Source organism: Castor canadensis, chromosome 4 (assembly GCF_047511655.1).
Source record: "Castor canadensis chromosome 4, mCasCan1.hap1v2, whole genome shotgun sequence".
In the NCBI taxonomy this organism is placed as follows: domain Eukaryota; kingdom Metazoa; phylum Chordata; class Mammalia; order Rodentia; family Castoridae; genus Castor; species Castor canadensis.
In genome coordinates this window covers 26,908,837-26,928,280 of record NC_133389.1, presented here as the reverse complement: position 1 = coordinate 26,928,280, position 19,444 = coordinate 26,908,837, and the positions used below count along the sequence as shown (strand labels likewise).

The window sequence follows — 19,444 nt, the reverse complement described above, 5'->3', positions numbered from 1 at the left end:
TTTACTAATAAAGACAACCATCATTCCTTTAATTTGCATTTATTTTATTATTTTATTTATTCCCGTGCCATAAGTTTTTGTTTCTTCAGTTTCTTCTGGGATATCTGGGGGGGGGAAAAAAAGTCAATTATGTTTCTATGAGAAACCTTCATTAAATCACACAGGACTATTATGCTGAGAACCAGAGGACAAGCAGCCCAGTTGGTAAGGACTTAGGCGGTTGCAAGCACAGGCAAAATTAACAGAAGTTACATTTATTAGTTGTAAAGGGAAACTATAGAAGCAGTCCCAGGTTCCTGGCTTAAAGAACAATGTGATCATTTACTAAAATTAAGTTTGAGACATATAGACAAAGTGGCTAGGGAAATTTATATGGGCCTACAGATAATTCTATGGACTTGATGTATAGAGCAAAGTTACTATTTCCTGAGAAATAAATTAGGTAAAACGGTTGCTCAGAATAGTTTTCTTTCATGGTTACTCCAAAGGTGTCCTAAGATATGTCATCACAGCAACCACACATTTTTCTATTACACACAAAGAAGATCTAAGTAATTTACCTTTTTCTTCTGCGCAACCTCCTCTTCTGGTTTGGGAACAATCTGTTCCTTTTCAGTGAGGATCATCTCAATGTGGCAGGGAGAGCTCATGTAGGGGTTGATCCGGCCATGGGCTCTGTAAGTACGGCGGCGCATTTTGGGTGCTTTGTTCACCTGGATGTGTTCAATGACCAGGGAATCTACATCTAAACCCTGGCAAGAGGGAAGAGCGAACATAATTAGGTAACAACTTAATGTGACAAAAAAATCATTGTGAAGTAAACCATCCCCATGAAAAACCATCTTTTAAAAACCTCAATGGACAGAGTATTTGTCCAAGCATTTGTGCCTACTTTCTTACCAAACAGTGCATTAAACACATGTTGATCCCTAAAGGTCATTAAATGATGGGTGAAGAGGTGAGGGATAAGATAGTTTCCAAGCCTTGATGACAAACATAATGCTGGTTCTGGAGTACTTTCAAATGCAAGAGGTAACTAATGATGCCCAGAGTACACGGTGGGCAAGCATGCTATCACTGGGTTACATCCACAAGAGACCCCTGACTATGCTTATGAATACCTTTAGACAAAATTCTGGACTATTAGAGATTTTAAAAAGTAGTTTTAAAATGAGCTTACTGACAAGACAAAGACATACGAAAGGATGTTAACGGCCTGGGTACCTTAAGTTCAGCGTTACTCTCTGCATTTTTAAGCATGTGCAGCAAAAATTCAGCACTCTTTTTGGGCCACCGACCCTGTGTCCAGCCCCACTGTTTGGCCTGGAAGAAAACGCAGCATTTAATTATTTTCCTTGGTTTAAATTAGCATTAGAACCAAGATTAATTTATCTTAACCATCATCAAGGTTGCTCAGAACATGGTTGATTTCATGGTTAATCCAAAGGTGTCCTAAGATCGTCATCACAGCAACCAGGAAGAGCTTGATAATGGCAGATCTTAGCCATCACTGTCCCATCCAGTCACTTTAGTTTGTCTTTTCAAACAGCAACTAAAAATTCTCACCTGGGCACATCTACCAACTCCACCATTGTAACGCCGGAATGGCACACACTGTTTCTTCAAGGTGACATCTTTCAAATACTTGGTGGCTTTTCGAATATGCATACCCTTGATGGCCTGGGCAGTTTCTCGAGTGTTCTAAATATGAGTAACGAACTTTTGGTTAACTGACAAAATACTGGAACTTTTAAAGCAATCATAAGATTGCCAAAATTGGGGGGGAAGCATTTAAAAAAATTGGTGGTTAACAGCCAAGGAGACTTTGAAGCTAGGGAAAATTAACCCTAAATCTTCATTTAGTAACTTCACTAATTCATGTAAAATTACACGTCTAGTTTCTCAAGTAGTTCTCTGGTAGTTTTATTCAACTACACAAATCCTGAATCAATGTGCTCCTTAGATCCTGGTTATCAATTTTTAAAGAGGTGGCCGCTCAGAATTTATTACTTTTCAGGGTGAATCCAAAGGTGTCCTAAGAAACGTATCACCGCAGCTACCTTTTTAGGTAAAAATGACTGAAATACATGTAACTTTTGTAGATAGTAACTATGATTCCCATACCTTAAAGTGAACACGAAGATTTGAACCTCTTGACTTGCATGCTAGAAAATGAAAAGAATAAAAAATGATTGATGTTGGACATATTACGTTCACTCCAAAACAGGAAACAAATCCGGGTACGGAAAATCACTCACATTTTGTAGGGTTTTCTGGGTCAAGAGAGTAGCGAACCATTTTCACAGGTTACCTGAAAGGAAGCACAACCTAATTGTCATTTGCTGCAACTAGCGCTGTTTTACTTATCAAGTGCGGCCTACAGCTGCTCAGAGAATAGATGTTTTCATGATTAATCCAAAGGTGTCCTAAGAAATGCATCATCGCAGTCATTCTTTCCTCTACCCGGTGTTTTCTACCCAAAACAACCCACACACGTTACAATCAGTAACAGGGACTTCATCAGTCCCTTCCTTTTGGGAAAGAGCCCGTTTCACTCAACCCCGAGTCTCGGACTTAGGGCGACATAACAGCACGGCAGAGCACTTCAGCCTTCTTTTGAAACCTTGCTGGCTTACGGTCGTGCAGTCCTCCCATACATTTCTGGCCCATCTTCCCGCCCCATAAGCACCAACCGATGTGCAGCGCTTCGCTGAAATGACCAAAGCCTGGACTTGACATAACCCCCAAATGTCCTGGCCTTACGGGTCACAAACGCGCCGCGTCTTCAGCCACCACTCACCGCGGGGCAGCGGACCTCGGGAGTCGATAACCACCACACGAGGCCCGTCCTCGGTCCAGCGGAAGAGCCCTGCTAGCCCCATTCCCGCCCGACACGTTCCACTGTGGAGCGCAGAGGCCGGCCGGCCGGCTCCGGCGCTTCGCCACGCCTCCCCGCATAGAAAACCCCGCATTCTGCGAGAAATCGCAGTCCCGGGTGTTCAGCTCCCAGCGGCCTCGATACTGGCATCCCTGAGGCCAGGATGGCGGTGATGACCCGCGGATTGAGCACTCGGGGCGCAACACGACAGACACTTACCTCTGGCCGCTTACAGGAAGAGGAAGAGCAGGGGCTCCTGGGAGAACTCATGAGAACTTGACCTCTCGCGAGATCTACCGCCAAGGAAGCGAGATTTGAGGAGAGGTAGAGGAGTAAGGGAGTGTGGACTATGTTTTAAGAATATCTGAAAACGAATTGCACCCTTAGAGATCGTCTCAAAATTCCCATTTTTTTGTGTACAGATATAAAGTTACCGGTTTTAAGTATTAATCGAAAACAGACTTGTGTCTAATCCCTTGCACTCAGGAGACTGAGGCAGGAGAACCGCAAGTTCAAGGCCTGCCTGGGCAAATCTGTGAGACCCGTCTCAAAGTAAAATTAAAAAACAAAACAAAACTCTGGGTGCGTAGCTTCATGGTAGAGTGCTTGTCTAACATGTATGAGTCCTGGGTTCAAGCCCCAGTACAGAGGGTGAGGAACAGGCTTGTAATTCTAAGACAAGGCCACGAATTATTAGATATGAATGAGGGAATTTATTAAGTCGTTTTATCTTTTCTTTGTGTGTGTGTGTGTTACTGGGGTTTGAACTCAGGGCCTGCACCTTGAGCCACTCCACCAGTCCTTTTTTTGTGATGGGTTTTTTCCGAGATAGGGGCTCATGAACTATTTGCCCCAGCTGGTTTTGAACTGCAATCCTACTGATCTCTGCCTCCTGAGTAGCTAGGATTAGAGGTGTGAGCCACATTCTTTAGGTTTGATATTATGACCATGAGCCCCCCTGAAATTGGGTCATAAATGGGCAATTAAAAAGATGAAAGGATGGGATGTAATTATGGTAATAGGGAAATCAGGATGGAATGTTGCCCAATCAATTGTATCTTAACCTTTGAGAAGAATGTGCTTACTCAATGGTCTGGATCAACTCATTTGTCCCCACTGCCACTTCTAGATTGAGTGGAGAAAGCTCTTTGGCATTTTCTGACATTTCTTCCTTGCCCAAGGTCATCTCTGGTTCTCTCACAGTCCATGGTGGTGCTAGGGCCTGGTTGACTTTAGGTCTTTTCTTCCATAATGTCATCACTAGGCAGCTCAAACTCAGCAGATGACGCCCTCTGCCCACTTGGATCCTTGACCTTGGTTCCAACACCACCTGCACTCCATCCCCAGCACCAAATGCTGGATTCCATGGCCTTCCCCTCCATTATAGCCTTAAACTGCAGGGTAACTCCCGGATTAGTGTTCCCACCCCTCATCTTCTTCTGAGCTTGACCCAGATACCAAATCACTTCGTTGACATCCTTCCTGGGAGGTTCCTGAAGCAGACTCACCCTTAAACAGAACTCTAGGTTGGGGAATGAAGTTCAGTGGTAAAGCACTTGCCTGGCATGTGTGAGGCCCTGGTTCCTATCCCCAGCACCACAAAAACACAATAACAACAAAACTCTTTACCCACCACCCTTCATTGTTCTTTTTGGTTGCACAGTAAAAATAATCACAGACAAGGCTTATAAAAGCTTCAGGCACTGTTTTCAGTGGTTTTACATGCATTTCCTCCATCTTTAGGACAACTCTTGAGATATCTTTTCCATTTTGTAAATCATGAAGAAGAGACAGAAATTAAAGAACTTTTTTTTTCCCCCCACAGGTGCACGCCTGTGATCCCAGGTAGTCAGGAGGTGGAGTCAGGAGGATCAAGAGTTGGAGGCCAGTCTAGGCAAAGTTACCAATTCCCTATCTCAAAAACAAAAAGACTGGGGTTGGTAGAGTGGCTCAAGTGGTAGAGTATCTTCTAGGAAGCACAATAGGCCCTGAGTTCAAACCCTGGTACTGCCAAAAAAACAAAACAAAAGGAACTTGCCCTGAGGCCTCATGATCAAAGTGTGGCATCAGCAGACAATCTTACCTCCATCCATTCCTTGATTGGTGGCTTAACTGTACAGGGTCTTGCTATATAGCTCAAGCCTGCCTTGAACTCAAGATCTTCCTGCTTCAGCCTCCTAGTGCTGAGATTACCACCATGCCCAGTGACATGTTTAGGTTCTTTCTTTCTTTTTCTTTTTCGGTACTGGGTTTAAACTCAGGGCCTATACCTTGAGCCACTCCACCAGTCCTTCTTGTTTGTGATGGGTTTTTTTCAAGATAGGGTCTCATGACCTATTTGCCCTGGCTGGCTTTGAATTGTCATTCTCCTGATCTCTGCCTCCTGAGTAGTTAGGATTATAGGCGTGAGCCACTGGCCCCTGACTGTTTTAATTCCTTCTGATCTCTGGAATATTGTTCAAATATTGTTGATAAATGTTTGTTCTTCCAGCAATTCCAAAGATGGCAGCAAAACAGTTGTGAAAGAGTCAGTCTGGTTTTGAAAAGTTACATTCCACTTCTAGCAAATCTCTTCAGATCATTATTGACACCACTCAGGGATCCCTCCTTATGCCCTAGCTACTATGGAGGCAGAGATCAAGAGGATCATGGTTCAGAGCCAGCCCCGGGGAAACAGTTCTCATGACCCTATCTTGAAACTCCCTCCCCCCAAAAAATGGGCTGGTGGAGTGGCTCAAGGTGTAGGCCCTGAGTTCAAACCCCATAACCACTAAAAAAAAAAAAGAAAGAAAAAAAGAAAAAGAGCACCCTTCCTTTTTTTTTAACTCATGGAAAAGAGCATCCCTTCCTCCTTTTTCAGTACTGGGAATTGAAAAATACTGTAGCCTTGTGCATGCTAGGCAAGCACTCTACCACTGAGCTATGTCACCAGCCCTTTAAAAATTTTTATTTTCAGAAAAAGTCTTGCTAAATTGCCCAGGCTGGGCTCAAACTTGCAATCCTCTTGTCTTCTGAGTGCTGGGATTACAGATATATGCCACCATGCCCTGCTGGCCATTGGTTATTGAACTCCATGTCCAGGCTCTCTACCCTTTGGGGCTGACTGTTCCAACCTTTTAATTCCAAGATTGGTTTTCCTGGCGACCAGCTCTCATCCCAGAGCTTTTCCAAAAGTCACCTCGTTACTATAAAGTCAGGTGTGATGTTTTTGTTTCTTCCTTGTTTTTTCAAGACAGAATCTCACTATATAGCCTAGGGGCTGATCTTGAACTCACTGTGTGGCCCAGGATGATCTCAAATTTACCATTCCTCCTGCCTCAACCTCCTGAATGCTGGGATTACAGACATGTACCATCACTCTTGACTCAGACATGTACCACACTCTTTCAGGTGTGGTTCAAAGGGACTTGTTAAGAGTAACAAAAGACACTTCATCTTCACTCTGTCACTTAGGAAATTACAAAACTTTTAGGAGCTCTGCCAGTAACCAGTGATGAAGGCCAGTATGTGTGTATTTATTAACCAGAATATTACAGGTGTTTACTGGACATCTCAGTGACCATGTGCTGTATTTATGTGGGTCCCAGAGTCAAGGACTAGAGGGGTTTTAAGGTTAATCTAGAAATTAAATAATAAAATCCAGAGAGTGATAAGGCACTGATGGTGAGAAGAAAAGCAAGTAGAGCCTCCATAAAGAGATTCTGGAGAATGTCATGCCTTGCAAAGCCAGGCATGGTGGCTTATACCAATAATTCCACCACCTGGAAGGCTGAGGCAGTAGGATTATAAATTGAGATCAGCCTGGGGCCCATAGTGAGTTTGAGGCCAGCTCCAAGGCTATATAGTGAAACTCTGTCTCAAAAACCACCAATAACAATAAAAATCGAGAAATGCCTTTTGCAACATGAAGGCATTGCATTAGTGCAAGACTAATTTCCCAAAGCCTTGAACATAAAGTAAGGGAAACCCGTTCCTAATACATCCACATATGCGACAGTCATCGAATTCAATTTATTTTTCCCATTCTTCTTAGTGTATATTAATTATACGAAGGGGTTTTGTTAACGATAGTTCCACACATATAGGCATAAAATGCACTTTGGTCAAATTCTACTTATTTTCGGCAGTATCTCTAAAATGTCATAGCATGATGCTTAACGGCATAGACACCGAGTCAAACTTCTTACTTTCCAATCCTACCTTCTCTCCCCAGTCAGGGCTGCCATTTTTCTAGCTGTGTAACCTAGAGAATTCCCCTAAGGCAGCTGTGCCACAATTTCCTTATCTCTCTTTCCTTGTCTGTAAGATGGGGATGATGTTAATAGCACCTACTGTGGAGGATTGGTATGAAGATTCCAGAAAACTGTAATGAGTTACAGAGCACTTTGAAGGTGCTTGGTGCACAGGAATTGCTGTCTAGATACTTGTAAGTAAAACATCATTATGTTACGAGAAGGATTTCCTAATGTCCCTGGGAACGGTATGGGGGAGAAGTATTCCTGATAGGGGAGGGGCATCCTCAACTCTACTCCCAAATCCCTTCCCCCATCCATGACTGTTATTTCTGACCATTTTTAAATTTTGTGATGACACTGGGATTTGAACTCATGGCCTTGCACTTGCTAGGCAGGTGCTCTACCACTTGTGCCACTCCTACTGTTCCATTCATGGTTTTTTGAATGCAATGACAAAAAAGAATTTTGAAGTGATTCACAAAGGAGATTCATAAGGTAAGAGGCCAGCAAAGCTTTATTAGCAAAGCAGGACAAAACAGAGAGAAGAAGGGCAAAAGCAGAGAGTGGGAGCTGAGGCTTAATTGGCAATCTTCTTCCCAGTAGTATTTGTGCCATCTAAATTAAGCTGGGCTTAATTTAGTGGTTTACACCTGTGATTTACACCTGTGATCCTAGCTACTTGGGAAGCTGAGATTGGGAGAATTGCAGTTCAATTCTATTTGCAGCCCAGGCAAATAGTTTGAGAGACATACATCCTCAAAATAACCACAGCAAGGTGGACTGGAGGTGTGGCTCAAGTGGTAGAGCGCCTGCTTCACAAGTATGAAGCCCTGAGTTCAAATTCCTGTCTCTCCAATATAAATAAATAAATGAATAAATAAATTAAATAAGCCAGGTGTGTTGGGGGGGATCACGTTAAACTTTCCCTAGATAAGTTTGCTAACTCCTGTTTTTATTTTTGCAGTACTGGGGTTTGAACTCAGGTGTACACCTTGAGCCACTCTAGCCATTTTTTGTGATTGGTTTCTTGAAATAGGATCTCACAGACTATTTGCCCAGGCTGGCTTTGAACAATGATCCCCTGATCTCTGCCTCCTGATGAGGCAGGCTAGAAGTAGGAAAAGTTTGGGGCTCATGTAAGTTGCCTGGGGATGGGCCAGACCACTGATGCACGGATGACACGCACAGGAATTTCAAGTGCTCAGGGTTCTTGAGCCCGCTCTGAGAATGAAAGCACAGGTGGACTCCAACAGCAGAGGTCAGAAAGATTTTATTTGTAGAGAAGAGAAGAGAAAGACTGCATAGTGGGGAATGCAGGGGGACCCAGAAACCAGTGGTCCGGTTGGGATTGGGTTTTATAGCCTTTTTGCATTGCCTGAGGGCAGAGATGTCTCTCAGGTGCAGACTGAGGTTTACTGGGAAGGAGAGGTGTCTCCTTGACCACTTATCACCTTTTGGGACCTCCTGCTGTCCATCCTTCAATTCCCCCTCTCAATGGTCACCCTAACTGCTGTTAGGGATAGGGATGATGAAGTCTGTTCAGTAACTGCTTCCTGCTGACAGGGGGCGATGAAGGGGCCCGCAGCGTCAGGGCTGACCAAGAGAGGGGTTGTCAAGGGGACAGCGGTAGTAGGTCGTTTTCATCTCCACCAGAGGCATTTGTGGTTTGATGGATTCTAGGCGAGAAGAAACAATTTGACAAGTAAGTTTAAAATGCAAGTCTCAAACACAAGCAAGAGAATAATGGCAACTATGGGCCCCAGAAAGGGTAGGAACCAAGTCCTGGAGGGGAGCCAGGATTTTATTTGTTCCCATATCTGGATAGAAACCTGAGTTTCAAGAGATTATTCCCGGAGCCACTTAGACCCTGTGCTGGAGCCAACATAAGGGTCTCTTTTAACTGGTGGTGTGCGTTTTCTGACTTGTCATCCCATTTAATAAAGGGCTGGGGATCCTTTTGTGCTTCCTTAAGGATTTGATATAAGGGCCTGGCGAGGTCTGCCTATCCCAGGATCCAAATTCTACAGTATCCTGTGGCCCCCCAAAAGGCCCTCAATTGCTTTAGCATCTTAGGTAGAGGAAACGTCAGGATTGGATGGATTCTGTCTTCTCCTAGAGACCTCATTTCTTTCTCCAGAACAGAACCTAAATATGTAACCCTAGACTGACACAATTGGGCTTTTTCTTTAGAGATTTTATATCCTCTATCTGCTATGAAGCTTAGTAAGGGTTCAGTGGCTCATGAAATGACAAGCTCTTGTCATGAAATGACAACTTGTCTGTGGACAAGTTGGTCCACAGAGCAGGAGGTCATTTACATATTGTAGCAGAGTAGCTTGTGGACATTGTCACTCTGCCAAGTCTTGGGCTAGAGCCAACCCAAAGAGGTGGGGGCTGTCTCTGAATCCCTGGGGGAGGACAGTCCAAGTGACCTGTCCAGACTTTCTTGTGGGGTCCTCAAAGGCAAAGAGGTTGGCTTTTACAGTGTAAGGGAATGCAAAAGAAGGCATCCTTTAAATCCAGGACAGAGTAGTAAGCGGTACCCGGAGGTATTTGGGCTAAAAGCGTATAGGGATTTGGAATTACAGGGTAATTCCTGATTCACTGATCAGGAGGAGATCCTGGACTAGCCTCCATTTGTTAGGTCCCTTCCTGACACTGAGAATAGGAGTATTACATGGGCTGGAGCATTCTATTAGCAGTCCCTGTCTCTATAAGTCTTTGATTATGGGAATTAGCCCCTCCTTCTGGCTTTAAAGGATATTGTTTTTGATGGGGAAACCAGGAGGGGTCCTTGAGATGAATTAGGACTGGGACAGCTGTTCGTGCCTGTCCCACAGTGTGTCCATCCATCCACACTGTGGGGTCTACTTGTTCCTCTATCGGGGCAAGCAAAAGTACTCTCCTGGGGGTAAAAGGAGCTGTACCCCCAATTTAGATAGAAGGTCTCACCCTAGCAGAGGAGTAGGGGTTTCTGGGACAATTAAAAAAGAGTGACAGAAATGGAAGTCTCCCCAGGAGCAGGCTAAAGGCTGAGTGAAGTAATGTTCTAGAGGCTGGCCTGTAATTTTTTTTGGAGGACCTGGGTCTGGGAGAGAAAGGACTAGCTGAGATGCTGGCTCCAGTATTGATAAGGAGGCTGACCTTGTGCTTAACCCAGGGCTCCTCTGCTTTTACAGTGGTTACAGAGCCTGGATGGGAGGCCTAGAGACCCATCAGTGTGGGAGGCTCTGGCCTTGGTTCCCCTGGGAACCGGGGACAGTGTGTCTTTCAATGTCTTCCCCAACAAATGGGGCAGGGTCCCTGAGGTAGCTTTGTTCGGGGGCACTCCCTCCTAAAATGGCCTGCCTGTCCACATTGAAAGCATGTCCTCGGGTTTGGACTTTCCTCTGGGGAAGCCTCTCTGAGCACTGCGATCAGAGCCTCCTGCTGCTTATCCTTTCTCTTTTCCCTTTCCAGGTCCTTCCTTTCTTTCTCTAAGTCCCCATTATAGTACACAGATGTGGCTACACAGACCAATTTGTCTAGATCTCTGCTCCCTTCAGCCACCAATTTCTGAAGCTTTTTACGGATGTCTGGTGCTGACTGTGTTAGAAATTTATCTTTTAGGATGATTTCCTCTTCCTGTGACTCCTGTACAATGATGGTATACTTTTGTAAAGCATCTTTAAGTCTCTGTAGGAAAACTACTGGGGTTTCTAAGGGTCCTTGCTGTACAGCTGTGACTTGGGAGTAATTAAGAGGTTTTACCTTGGCTCTCCTTAGACCCTCAAGAATGCAGTGGATGAAATGGTTATGGCTCCATTTATCCTTGTCATTTTCAGGGTCCTGCTTAGGGTTATACCTAGGTACTGCCTGATCTCCTGTTGGAACTGGGAATCGAGGTTCCCTTTTAAGTATCCAATGCCTTTGTCTTTCTTCTCCCTCCCCCTCCTCCTTCTGTGAGGGACCAGTCTGAGACAGTACCCACTGTTTGTCCACAGAAGTAAGGGTCTGAGATAGCAATAGCCTTACATCTTTCCAGCTCAGTTCAAAGTTTTGGCTGACTTCTCCAAATGTCTGGATGTATTGATCTGGGTTTTCTGTGTAATTTCCTAAATCCTTTTTTATTTCTTTAAGTTCACTCACTCTAAAAGGAACGTGAGCCCCATGCCCTCCAGGAATTAACTGGAGGGGGTGGAGTCCTGTGGGATGATGTCTGGTGTGTGAGGTAGCTGGGGAAGGGGGGAGAGGGGGAGCTGATGGGTTTTTTGGTTCAAGAGAGTTTGGGGACTTTTTGCAAAGGGTTGTCATGGTCTGGGTATCTAGCCTGCATTTGTTCAGCCATTCTGGGTGGTCTCTTAGGAAAAAGAACAGTTGAACAGTTGAAAGTGGAACTTTGGTCCACTTTCCCTACTTTTTACAGAACATATCTAATTGGCGAATGGTATTATAATTAATGCTCCCTCCTTCTGGCCATCTTTCCTCATCTCCCAGAGGCTATTGTGACCAAGCTTAGGTGCAGTAAAACTTGAGTCGCTTTTGCTGAAGACTTTCTGGATCAAGATCTTTCCAATGTTTTAATAAGCAGGCAAGGGGGGATCCTTCCTGGATCCTTGAGGCTTGATTACCCATCTAAAAAAAGGGAAACAAGGGAAAATTGGTCACCTTAATAGAGGTTTCTCCTTTTATCTAGGCATCCCCAGATGAGGAGAAACTCTAGTGGGAGAGGGCGTTCCTCTCTCCTTTGCTCCTGCCACTGGCTAAGGTTGTGGAGGATTTTTAGGCATTTCAGGTGCAGCCCCACCCCCCAGATGGCCTTTGACCAATATCTTATCTATTTTGACTTGCCTGCAACCCAGGTAGGTCTGGTTCTCCTCTACTAGCTGAAGGCTTGTAATTTAAAAGTAACTGTATCAAAGTAACCAAGAAGGCTTGCATGATCAGAGAGAGGACCCTTAAGAAGCGTGGATGGGGGCTCCTGATGAAGTAGACTTTTGTCCCCCTATATATCTTGTGAGGCACATATGCTTTTTATGAAAAGTTGCCTCTTTTTGCCATCTAGCCTGCCTCATTAGCACCTCATCCAGTGAGGACATTGTTTTAGGAGACAGAAAACACTTCTTGAGTTATAACAGTGCTGAACTCTCTCATGTGCTCAAAAGTGTAATATTGAGCAAAAGCAGTCATCTGTGAATAAGTCTTGTGACAGTCAGCTTTCTGTTGCTGTGACAAAACTACCTGAGAAAATCACCTTAAGGAAGGAGAGACTGGCTGGGTGCCAGTGCTCAGCCAGAGCAGGGCCTATGCTCCAGAAAGCTTCTTAAACTCCTGCAGAAGTCTGTGTGCTCAATGGGGGCCAAATGGCTCATGCCTGTAATCCTAGCTACTCAGGAGGCAGAGATCAGGAGGAAGCCAGCCTGGGCAAACAGTTCTCAAGACCCTATCTTAAAATACCCATCACAAAAAAAGGCTGGTGGAGTGGCTCAAGGTGAAGGCCCTGAGTTCAAGCCCCAGTACCACAAAAAAAAAAAAAAAAAAAAAAGAGAGGGAGAGACTGATGGATGCTGGTGGCTCACGCCTGTAATCCCAATTACTTGGGAGGCTGAGATTGGGACTGAGCTGTGAGACCAGCAGGGAAGCAGTTTGAGAAAGTTTATCTCCAAAATAACCAGAGAAAATGACTGGAGTGTGGCTCAAGAGATAGACATCTGCTTTGCAAGCTCAAAGACCTCAATTCAAACCCCCATTCCAACAAAAAAAAAAAAAAGAGAGAGAGAGAAACTAAAAAAAGGAGAGATTTGTTTTTGCTCATGTGTCATTGGCTTCAGCCCATAGCTGCCTGGCTCCATGGCTCTGGAGGAGGAGAGGCAGAATATCATGGTAGTGGGAGTGTGTGGCAGAGGAAGGTGCTCACCTCATGGCCAGAAAGCTAAAAGACAGACAGACAGAGAGAGAGAGAAAGAGAGAGAAAGGGAGAAGTGGGCCAATAGTCCCCAAGGGTGTGCCCCCTAGATCTATACCTCTGCACTAGGTCCCACCTAATTATCCACCAAATTCCGAGCCTATCTGTGGATTAGTCCATTGATGATATCAGAGTCCTTATGACAGAATCACTTCCCAAAAGCCCCACCTTTCAACATCACTACTTTATATGAGACGTGTACAAGTCATAGTGTTGGGTTTGGAGACCTAAGGCAGATGAGTGAGCAGCCCACCCCCATGGAGACCAATATCATTCCTGCATCCTGAGGAGATGGAGGCCTGCATTCCTGCATCCTAAAGGAGAGATACAGAGTCTGATAGGTCTGCCACAGGGCTGATGAGCAAAATGCTCCCAAGATTGTTTCCCCTCCCCCAATAAAGGTGCAAACCAAACCAGTTCACCTGAGAAAGCCTGCGAATCCATGGCCAATGAGAAAACCCCCCCTAATTCTGAGTTAAAGCGTCCATTAAAAACCTCAGCCTTCACCTGAGCAGTGAGCTGCCGGCTTCCGGGCTCCACTGCGCTTCTCTAGCTGTGGCCTTTCCTTTCTCTCTAATAAATCCTACTTTATATACTGGCTTTGGATCCTCACTCAGCTGCCTCACGAGCCAGTTCCCTGGCCTGTGATGGCAAGGACCCTCGACATTGGCCTGCAGCCCTTCGACACCAGCATGTAACAATAAAAAGTATGAATGTACTTAGAAGATTTCATTTACATAATTCTGTAAGAAGTCAGGATAGTGACTGCCCTTGGCAGGGTGGGATGCGGGAAGGAAAAACTAGTTGGAGATACAAGGTGGCTTCCTACTGCTGTTTCTTTTTCTTTTTCGTTTTTTGAGACAGTCACAACTTGGTTGTGGCAGGGCATGCCTGTAATCCCAGCATTTGGGAAGGCAAGGCAAGAGGATTGTGAGTTCGAGGCCAGTTTGAGACAGGGTCTTATGTAGATCAGGGTAGCCTAGAACTCACAAACTTCCTGCCTTGGCACGTCCAGGTGCCAGGATTACAGGTGTGTTCCACCAAGCCCAGCTACACAGTTTTCTTAATTTATATACTGGTCTAGTTTACAAAAGTTCAGAAAACTGAACAATTATAATTTGTCCTTTTATTTATGTATATTATTGTTCAGAAAAAAGTTTTTAAAATATCACTTGTATGAAGTTTCAGTACTGTTTTCCCCCCAGGTACTGGGAACTCATCTCAGGGCCTTGAGTATGCCAGGCAAACACTCTACCACAAAGCTACATTGTTATGAGGTATTCAAGCGGGGAGCCAGAACACCAAGGCTTTTCAGGAAACAATATTTATTAGTGTGCCAGCAGTGGCTCAGTGGATTCCCATCCAAAGGCTGAGCCCCAAGAACAAAAGGTCTTACCTTATATACCCTTGCAAGCAGGTTACAGAAGCAAGAAGCAAGGCTTAACCCATGTATGGTTGCATGCAACTCTATTGGCTATGTCACCCCAGTGCTAAGTGACTTTCTTCACATTCAGAGTCTGTAAGTTTTATCTCCCTGCAATGCCATCCCCTCCCCATGCTGCATTATTAGAGCACAGACTTGCTTGCTTCTTTTCTGGCCCTCCTCCCTGCTACATTATTCCTTTGATGCTCGGACCCACCTAGGATCAAAGAGCATCATCCTGATTTAGGGGTTTGTATTTTTATAGCATCATTACATGGGTGGCTGTTTTTCTCTCTAAAATAGTGGCCTCTATAGTGGTCTTGATGGACCACAATACCAAGGGAACCAGGCAGGGTAACATTAAACATGCTCCCAAGACAAGACCCATCACCCCACTTTTTATTACAAATATAGCCTGCATTGTTTCCCTTACTTTGGGACTTCCAGTATTGCTCATGGGCAACTTCACAAACCTGGGGAGTATATGAGCCGATGTAACACCTGACCTGATGGTGGGTGCATGATACAAAGTATGGCTGTGCAGAGGCCCTAAATATGGCCCTCTTATAACAGGGAGAACCTTGCAAGGGCCAACCCAAAATGTAAGAGTCCAAGTGTGTAGAGGTGAGCAGGGGTGCATCCCTGCTTCTGCCAGCTTCTGCCATTTGTAGATGAGTCAGCTTCTGGAGTAGCTAGAAGAGGGTTGTCCTCCTGTTGTTTGGGGGCCCCTGTTGCTTCCTGGCAAGCAGGTTCTTGCTGAGGAAGGGTGCAGGCATTTCAGAGGGTGATCTTGCATGGTGAGGCTGGGTCAGGGATGCACTCCCACTCAGGAGAGGCTGGCTTTACTTCACTGTGGTGGATCCAGGGGGCAATTTTTGCTGCTTTAGCTGTAGTGGGGATAGACAAGCTAACAACAAAAGGGCCGCTCCATGGGGTTTTAATGGTTGGACATTTTATTCTTTTACCCAGACAGTATCCCCTGTTTTTTTTTTTTTCCTGAGTAGAATTACCACGGCAACAATATGTTATCAGTATATATGTCCAAGAAAATACATTGCTTAAAAAAAAAAGTTAAAAACACCAACTTTAAGTATCAAAGGACATGTTGAGAGCCAGTAAAACCAGTCATTTTGTCTCTATTTAAGTAGGAGACCTTGTCTAAAAAAAATGAGTTTGTGTCTGGAAGGGCTTTAATGCCAGATAGCCACACACATATAAGAACCATTTCCTCAGTCCTCTCGGCCTTGGTTATTTTTGAGAGGTCTGGCACGAGTGACTCCATTTGAACTTTGACAGCACTCCCCGCTTGTCTCCAAGCAGTCTCCTCTGAAGATCTTTCTCTCATCCAAGTACTAACCAGGCCAGACCATGCTTAGCTCCCAAAATCAGAGGAGACTGGGCACGTTCAGGGTGGTATGAAAATCTTTCTCAATTGGTTATTTTTTCTCATCATGAGGATTTGTTTTTCCTGGATTTTTTTTATTTGGTTTTGGTCCCACATGGGGGTGCGGAAGTAAGGAGCAGATCAGGTGGGAGTCAGTACCAACCTGACCCTTTTGGCAAATTTAAACAACAAAGAGGCTTAGAAGGAGTGGCTCTTAGGCTTCTAGACAAGGACAATATGTAACAAAATCCTACAAAAGCAAACATCCAGAAAGCTAATCTGGTTGACACATAAGCACTTATTAGAGTCATTTTCCATGGACTTGATATAAATGCCCCAGAAAGATCAGAACTGTAATGACAAAAACTTAAAAGAGCCATGGTTAAAATTTTGATGGACAATTTAGCAACTAAAGGAACAGTATATCAGTACCATTAACTTTTTGTTATCATGTTTATCTGAATTTTGTATTTTAGAAGGTTTGATATACTTGGAAAGCATAAATATATTTAATATACAGGAACCAGCAACAGCTTCACAGCTCTATAGAGGTTATATATACATATTAGTTTAGTTGTTGCTCTTGAAGTAAAACCTTAGATTTTCTTATTAGTTGGAGGGTGAGAACAGTGTCAGTGACCCCAAATAGCCCAGTCACAGACACATATAGGGTTCTGACTGCATTAGAATCACCCAAGACAAGTTGTTTAATTGTGATCATCTAGAAAATTTTACATAAGCTAACTTTTAAATGAACTTTTATTTAGTTATGACTCGGTTACCTCAGTAGTCAAAACCCTGACAAAAATCACGAGAGAACACAGGTAAACATTTATGGGGACTAAGTGTGGAGTTAGGAAACCTAATGACCAAGAATCATGGCTCAGATGTTGATAAGGAATCACATCCCAGATTGTTGACATTAACATATGGATCATGACACACAGCAGGATCCCACCAGCCTGTAGTCAATGGAGCCCCCCTAAAATAACAGGGCAATTTGGTCATCCCAGGCCAAAAATTGCCTCTGTCCAACATGTGGAAGGAGTAGGACTAACACCTCCACTCTGTAGGCCTTGACCTCTAGTGTCGTGCTCCTTTTTGAAGTTTTTTTTTTTTTAACTTTGCTTTGCTTTACATAAGTAAATGTCTCAACCTTCATATCAATGCAGCAGCACTCCCTGTGCTCAGCTGTCTAGTGCCTCTCTGTGTTTTAATAAATTTTTGTTGTCTTTCATAAGCATTTATAAGCTCCATCTTTTTATGACAACTTACTCTGTACATTTTTGACAACTTATTCTGTATCCCCTGGGGAACTCTGTCTTTATCCTTTCTTTTTTTATTTAAAAGTATTTTTTAACCTTTTATTTTAAAAAATCATATCTTTAATACCATTATATATTTTTTGTTACTTTTTGAAAATAACTCATAAAATCTTTTAACTTAGAGCCTTATATTTTCATGAAAAAAACAGAAAGAAAGCAACCTTAAAATTGTTTTTTGTATAAAAACAATTTACAGAAAGCCCATTTGTTAATAGACCCATGTATTATAAGAGAGAATTAAATCCCAGATTTTATTTACGACAGAATGAAACAGGCTAAGGTCATTTCTTAACTACCCAAATTTCAAGATTCCTGCTGCAGGCTGTGCCTGCTCCCCACTTTTCTCTCCTCTGGCCTGAGGCAGAGTATTAACCCATGAATGCCTACATCCTAGTGAGACCTGATTGAAATAAGTTTGAAAACTGGCTTTCTTAAAAGTAGCACTAGAACAGAGAAAAAGTGACAATTTTTACATTGACTCTATAATAAGAACCGTCCTCAAGATTGTTAGGACCCGGAATCCTATTCCCCCGAGAGACAGAGAGCCAGGCGTGAATGCAATCAACAAAGCAGAGTTTATTGGGCTGGCTAGCCAGGGTCGAGCTCCCACACGGACACGCAGGACCGGTTAGGAAAACATGACCCTGAGCCTCTTTAGGGGAAATCTTATATAGACCGCGGTGGCATGCATATTTTCGTTATCAACATTGGGCAAGCAGGCAGAGCACATCTTGTGCGTACCTCACATCTTGCACGTACCTCACATCTTGCACGTACCTCCTGCTCACATTCCTCACATTCTATATGCCCTAACTGCGCCCTGCCGCATTGCTTATCTTATCTACACGGGGTGTTTGGTACTGGTTTCTCCAACAAGGGGGTTGGGGCCCGCTGAGACCTCCTATTCCTTTCATTCCCCCCTTTTCTTACGGCCTAAATTGAGGAATCATTCTCAAGGGGATGAAGAGCCTGATATTGTTGGCGGAGGACCAGAAGTTGGATAGTATTAATTCGACTTTTGACAGAAGTCATAAGTCGGTTTAGAATCCAGGGTCCTATGGTAACAAGCAATAGGATGATTATTATTGGCCCTGCCAGTGCAGATAAAAGGGTAGCCAACCATGGGGACTGGTTAAACCAAGACTCGAACCAGCTTTCCCCTGCCTCTTTTTCTCGTTTTCTTTGTTTTAGGCTCTTTCAGAGTTTAGACATGGAGTCACGAACAACTCCGGTATGGTCAGCGTAAAAACAACATTCTTTCCCTAGAGCAATGCATAGTCCCCCTTTTTGGAGGAACAACAAGTCCAGACCTCGTCGGTTTTGAAGTACTACCTCAGACAGGGAAGTGAGGGATTTTTCTAGGTGGCTAATGGAGGTTTTTATTTTTTTTATATCTTTGTCTATGGCTGTGCGCAGCAAAGACATCCCTTTATGTTGAGTAGCCAGGGAGGCTATGCCGGTCCCTGCCCCAGCCACCCCTAGGCTAAGTAGGGTAGCAATGGTTAGTGTAGAAATAGGCTCTCTCTTCTTTCTCTCACCTGTTCCTATATTCCAGTATGAATATAGACTTTCCTCCGAATGATAGAGGATGCGGGGCAGCACAACCACTATAACACAGAATTCTTTAGAGCTGTTAAACACCTTAGTTGATAGGCACGGGGTGAGTCCGGACCGCGAGCATAGCCACCACCCATTGTCCTTTGGAATTACCCATTTAATAGCATTTTCCCAGGTAGAACTGGCGTTAATAACAGTACATAAGTCCCATCTGTTCTTTGGCACTTTTCCTAAGCAGGTTCCTTGGCCGCTTACCTGCTGTATGGTCAGACCTCTCTTACGGTCTCCCCAGGAACATTGAGTAGGGTTTTCCTCAGATGAGGTATCGTGAGTGGTGTTTAGCCCTATTGCCTCATAGAATGGGGGCCTCACATCATAACATAACCAACAGGAGTTAGTCATGTTAGGGTTGGTGTGGTTTAACGTCAGGAAGGCAGCGTCCATTAGGTCCCAGAGGGGGTCTTTAGATCCGGTCATGAGACTGGGTCTCACCAAGGAAGGGCTGGTTTCTGATGGTCTTGGAGTTGTCACATTAGCCCGAGCTACGGTTGAGGGAAGGTGGTGAGTCGTGGAAGGTTGGGGAGATGGCTTTACATTGGGCGGCCTAAGTACCTTATTAGGGCCTACTGCTGTGGACGGTAGCCCTATGGGCTCAATCTTTAATCTGACCACTATGGTCGAGCCAGCATGTCCACCAT

The 19,444-nt window shown here is 44.3% G+C and overlaps 1 protein-coding gene and 4 non-coding genes across 5 annotated transcripts; all 5 read right to left on the bottom strand.

Moving 5' to 3' along the window:
- Window positions 1-23: 23 nt before the first annotated feature.
- On the bottom strand, window positions 24-2,311 carry Rpl17 (ribosomal protein L17). Its single transcript, XM_020182195.2, has 6 exons — window positions 2,259-2,311; window positions 2,125-2,165; window positions 1,567-1,701; window positions 1,225-1,323; window positions 561-752; window positions 24-104 (listed from the first exon to the last, which is right to left on the bottom strand). The coding sequence occupies exons 1-6, from the start codon at window positions 2,296-2,298 to the stop codon at window positions 57-59; spliced, it is 555 nt and encodes a 184-aa protein (XP_020037784.1). The 5' UTR covers window positions 2,299-2,311; the 3' UTR covers window positions 24-56.
- Window positions 451-515, bottom strand: LOC141422895 (small nucleolar RNA SNORD58). The gene has a single exon (XR_012447597.1). It is a non-coding gene; the product is annotated as a small nucleolar RNA SNORD58 (small nucleolar RNA).
- LOC141422894 (small nucleolar RNA SNORD58) lies at window positions 1,409-1,473 on the bottom strand. Its single transcript, XR_012447596.1, has one exon. It is a non-coding gene; the product is annotated as a small nucleolar RNA SNORD58 (small nucleolar RNA).
- LOC141422897 (small nucleolar RNA SNORD58) lies at window positions 1,992-2,056 on the bottom strand. Its single transcript, XR_012447599.1, has one exon. It is a non-coding gene; the product is annotated as a small nucleolar RNA SNORD58 (small nucleolar RNA).
- A 71-nt stretch (window positions 2,312-2,382) lies between the features above and the next one.
- LOC141422896 (small nucleolar RNA SNORD58) lies at window positions 2,383-2,447 on the bottom strand. Its single transcript, XR_012447598.1, has one exon. It is a non-coding gene; the product is annotated as a small nucleolar RNA SNORD58 (small nucleolar RNA).
- Window positions 2,448-19,444: the final 16,997 nt, after the last annotated feature.

What these genes read in the sequence shown, in the direction of transcription:
- Rpl17 (XM_020182195.2), bottom strand. Translation starts at nt 2,298, where the DNA reads ATGGTTCGCTACTCTCTTGACCCAGAAAACCCTACAAAAT. An exon ending in GAGTTGGTAGATGTGCCCAG is followed by an intron (nt 1,324 to 1,566) that starts GTGAGAATTTTT and finishes GTTTTCTTCCAG; the next exon opens with GCCAAACAGTGGGGCTGGAC. An exon ending in AGAGTAACGCTGAACTTAAG is followed by an intron (nt 753 to 1,224) that starts GTACCCAGGCCG and finishes CCCTCTTGCCAG; the next exon opens with GGTTTAGATGTAGATTCCCT.